General features: G+C 33.4%; 1 protein-coding gene across 1 annotated transcript; it reads right to left on the bottom strand.

Annotated features, from left to right (window-relative positions):
• Positions 1-1337: 1337 nt before the first annotated feature.
• Positions 1338-3780, bottom strand: LOC115884892 (extracellular serine/threonine protein kinase four-jointed). The gene has a single exon (XM_030903610.1). The coding sequence runs from the start codon at positions 3637-3639 to the stop codon at positions 2302-2304; it is 1338 nt and encodes a 445-aa protein (XP_030759470.1). The 5' UTR covers positions 3640-3780; the 3' UTR covers positions 1338-2301.
• Between the last annotated feature and the right edge of the window lie 944 nt (positions 3781-4724).

Raw genomic sequence — 4724 nt, 5'->3', positions numbered from 1 at the left:
GATGTACCATTTGATCTGTTAACAGAAATGTTTACACAGATGCTGTTTTGAGGTACAAGATGACCAACAAACTGAATTGACAGTAGCAGTCGTAAAAGCAGATAAAAATGATTTGGGAGATGAATTCATTAACATCATATGTTAATGGTGATATTTCGGTGGTTTTATGGCAAAAGGTTCTATGTCAAAATCTTATTGCAATTGTAACACGAAAAAAGTGTTTTGGCCAAAATTTCGAATTCCATAAAAATCATATTGGGTTTAAAAGGTTCGATTTGGATTTTTAAGCCAAATGGAACCATATGATTTTCATGGATTATAGAGAGCTTATTGCCATATTATATGTAACAAGAAAAACGCCAAAATTTCGATATAGGACCTTTTTAATAGGATTTATTAACAACACCTGATGTATTTTTTTTAAATAAATTTAAATTATGGTTAAGTATGAATATGTAGATATTTTTCAGATGGTAGATGCAATATAGGAAGCCTAGAATTATTATACTTTGTGAACCGGTTTCCTGAATCGTACCTTTTGCAAGGCTTTTATAACATTGATATTTCTATTGAAGTACTGCTAATAAAAATCTCAAAACAATCACCTAGTTTGAATATTTTGTGCAGAATGGTACGGTTTTGGCTACTCTTCTGTAATTATTTGTTATTACAATATAGCTTTTTATTTACCAAAATCTTCCACTTATAAATTGATATTCCTTTAAGATATACTCGTATCTTTTTTTATATGCTTTTTGCAGAAATAGTTATAGTGTTATTCATATATCATCAACCTTTATGACCATATTTTCACTTATACACATGTGTCAATTTAACATTAAATTAAGTTGTTCACTTTAAAATTTTTTTAAATGAAACACTTTAAATAAAATTATGTTCTTTTATTCACTTTTTAGTCGATATTTATATATTTACAGAAAAATATAAAATATACAAACATTTACATCAGATTGTCTTTATATTAAATCGTATTTGGTCTAAAATAACATTAACATCACAAAATATACATATTACTATATTACATGGATCACAATCGGGATCACTAGATATCACATTTCAAAGGAAAAAGTATACTAGAAAGCGTATTTACAATAGTTTTAACATTATTTTTTTCTCACTTTGACTAAGGCTACGCGCTGACATGCAATTTTTAGTCAGCCGACTATTTAGTTGCAGAATTAAAACCAATATATTCTTATAGAATATCTATACAGGGTGGGTCTTAAATAAATGTAAATATTTTCAGGGCTGGTAGATCTCGATAAAAGAAACATATATTCTCTTTACCGTTTTTCAAATAAGTCGGCATATTTTACTTTGAAAATTAAAAAAAAAATGTTTTTTTCTTGAATTTTGAGAACCTCTGGATCTTTTCTGGGTTTTACTTCTTGTAAGTTTAATCTACGACCTATGTAGCCATGAAGGTATTATGTTTTTAACTAAGAATTAAAAAAAGTTTTTCAAAATGTTTTCAAAAAATTCCAAATTTTGAAAAGAAATCGTGAAAGAAACATCATAGACGTGTTTCGGGGGTCAAAATAAACTGCCACTAAAAATATTTGCACTTATTTAAGACTAATCCTGTATAGTCGGCCGATTAAATAGTTTCTTCCCGGACACAAACTGCGTGCAACTTTTTAGTTGGTAATAATATATCTGCTTTATTATTGTCTACGCTCACTGGATATTTTCCTGGATATTATAATATTTTCTGGTGGTGTAGTACTTAGTAAATATAAGCTAAAAAAGCATTTTCCGAAATTTAAGATGTCTCGAAGTAAGTATTTTAATATGTATAACGAAGAAGAATTGGACTAAAATATTCATAGCATTCTTTTTTAAATGATATTTTAATAATCGTTCATTGAATATCCAATATTGTATTTATTGCTTATGTCTTGTCTTCGTATTTCCAGAGTACTACATACACAAACTAACTCTTTAAAATCCATTTTTACAGAATGACAAATCGATTTAGTCGGCCCATAGTTTGATTGCATATGTGAGCTCAATTTCTAAATTGACCGATTAAAAAATGTCAGCCCGTAGCCTAAAATTAATTTATGCTTATTTCCGTTTTAAAATATACAGAGAAAATAAATAAATAAGTTTTCTATAAGGACGAATTTACACTGGCTGTCCAATAATGAATTTTTCGAAAAAACGGAGATAATTTAAATAAATGTCTTTTATTAATATGAATAAAATGCTAATCTCTCCAAACGTCCAGAGTGTTTGTTTTACTACAATTTAAAAATTTGAATTTCAAATTTTTCGACGCTACAGGGCCTTAGAAAATATCGACTCACATTTTTTTATCTGTCCATACACTCGGTCTATTCGTTCGTTTAGAATTTTCACACTTTTATCCGGCAACGTTGGAAGAATATCCTTCACAGTCGCACTATTCCGTTTCTCAAACATATCACGCAACAAACTACCAATGTTACCTTTAGTTTTCAGTTTTTTAATAATATCCGCAGTCTGTCTTCGAAAAACGCACAAATTGTCAAGCAGTATCGAGTGATAAATCTCGTACTTCTTCAAAAGTCTGTACCCGTGCAACAACCCTGATTCATTATCCAGAAACACTAACAATTCACTGTCTGACTTCTTAGCTAGGTTATGGGCCGGCGCATCCATGATGTTCACGTTCCACTGATAGTTGTACAGGTTATTGACGATCCTATCCAAGTTTGCTGTGAGATAATCGAAGATTATCAGGTCAGACCATTGAGCCAGCTCTACCATGTTTCTCAAGACATCTTCTTTATCAAGAATTTCGTTTTTAGTCATGTTGGCAACATCAAACTTATTTAAGTGTCTTTCCAATGGTTTGAACACTGCAGGAATGTTTGCTGAGTTCAGATTCGAGATAAACTGAGTTAGGACTATGGGTCTGTTTGAATTCCACTGTGCTGAAGCAATTTCGTTATGTAAGTTTGACCAAAGTGGTGAGTTTAAGTCAACAATGTTCACAGCGCTGGGTGCTAGGTTGGGTAACCTCAAAATTTGAGCTAAGTAGAAGCTGAAGAGTTCCCCCTGAATTTGGTCGGTGTTTTGTCTGTAACGGACACATCCCTTGATACCGTCTCTGAAGGTGACTAGACGGTTTTGCATACGTCCACAACCATTTTCCAGCCGGATTGCAACGGCTTTATTGAGGTAATCCGACCAGAGAGTGTGTTTTTGGTCTTTATAGCCTTCCGGTAAGGATTTTTCCACTTTGGGGCTCCAATATATCCCGTCTTGGATGAATTCATCGTCGGTACTTTGGTTTGATTCGTTTGTCTCGACGAAAGACACTGTAGGGTAGATGAGTAAGGATTTAGAGTCGTTGACGTATCCGTAACTGTTGTTAAGGAATATTGTCCGAATCACCGAGGACGTGTTGACTTCACTCGATAAACTAGAACTGTTTTTTCTCACACCGTTATAACCGTTGAAGTACATGAAGGGAATAAGTATTCCTATGGTTAATCCGACACTAAACGCAAAAACTACACTGATCAAGCACAGGTTCTTGTAGATCGGAGGTGTCCTCTGTTTGAAGTCGCGTTCCCACGAGCAGTTCGGAAATTTGTCCAGCTTGTGGTCGCTAAAGTTGGCGTACGTCATCGTAGTAGAGCGAGAGAGAGAGTTTCAGTAACTCCCCAGAGCGCACATATTAAAACGGGTCCCGTTTTTGCTGCCTGAAGCGCACGGCCGTATCCGTCTAAAAACGAGCCCACGACTAAGAGCGACTGGTTCTCAGGAGAGTCTTTTATACACTGAATATATACATCGAGCGGGCCAGACATAGACTCGGGTTAACAATACTGAGCCGTGGTGGGATACATAACTGACATATTTCGACGAAGGGAGACGGATGTAGCGCTTTCTTTAAACTAAAGAGAGATGCAGAGAGGCCTCGACCGAGAAAAAGATGACTGGTCGGGGGGACAGAGATGAGACGAGCTGTGTGTATCTCGGGGATTTGAACGCTTTGAGAACGAATTGACACGGGCGGGCCGGAGGAACGGGGTTTGTTTTGTAAGACACATTTTTTATTTCGGCGATCGTGTGTTCTATGGCTGTTGAAGAGCGAGGGACCGATTGATGTGGATTTAAGTTTTTTGGTGGTTTTGTGGTTTGGAGATTTTTGGGCGTTCGCTGTGAAATTTCTCTTTAGGATTAAGATGATTATTATGTAATTTTTTATCGTCCGTGTTTTGTTTTTGTTACAATAGGAAAAATAATAAGATGTTTGTTATTATTTATTTGTTACATATTAATGCAATTTTTTGAGACAAATATCAAACATAAATTGATGTTTTTCGGATATTAGTTCGTATTAGTTTTTGTTTTTTTTTTCATTATATTTTGCTTTTTTATTTTACCTATATCTAATCTATTTTCATTTTATAAAAAAGCAGGGTTTCTGCTCTAATCAAGCATTGATGTCGCCCGTATATACTATTATCGGGCCTGGTGAAAAAATATTTAATTAAAGAAATACACAATATTTTCTCTATTAAACAATCTTATGAACAAAGTTAACAATACTTGATAAATTTTAAAAATATGTCTTTATTTTAAAAGTAAATTTATAATTCTTTGTGGAATGCCTGTGTATTACGTTTAATCTTTCTTTATTTTATAAATTTGGTATGGTGTATAGTTTGGAACACTTAAAAAGGTATATATAAATTAAAATAATGCTT

The sequence above is a fragment of the Sitophilus oryzae genome, unplaced genomic scaffold (assembly GCF_002938485.1).
Source record: "Sitophilus oryzae breed Bouriz unplaced genomic scaffold, Soryzae_2.0 scaffold_111_pilon_pilon, whole genome shotgun sequence".
Lineage (NCBI taxonomy): Eukaryota > Metazoa > Arthropoda > Insecta > Coleoptera > Curculionidae > Sitophilus > Sitophilus oryzae.
The sequence above is the reverse complement of the archived record's forward strand: the minus strand, read 5'-3'. Positions and strand labels throughout refer to the sequence as shown.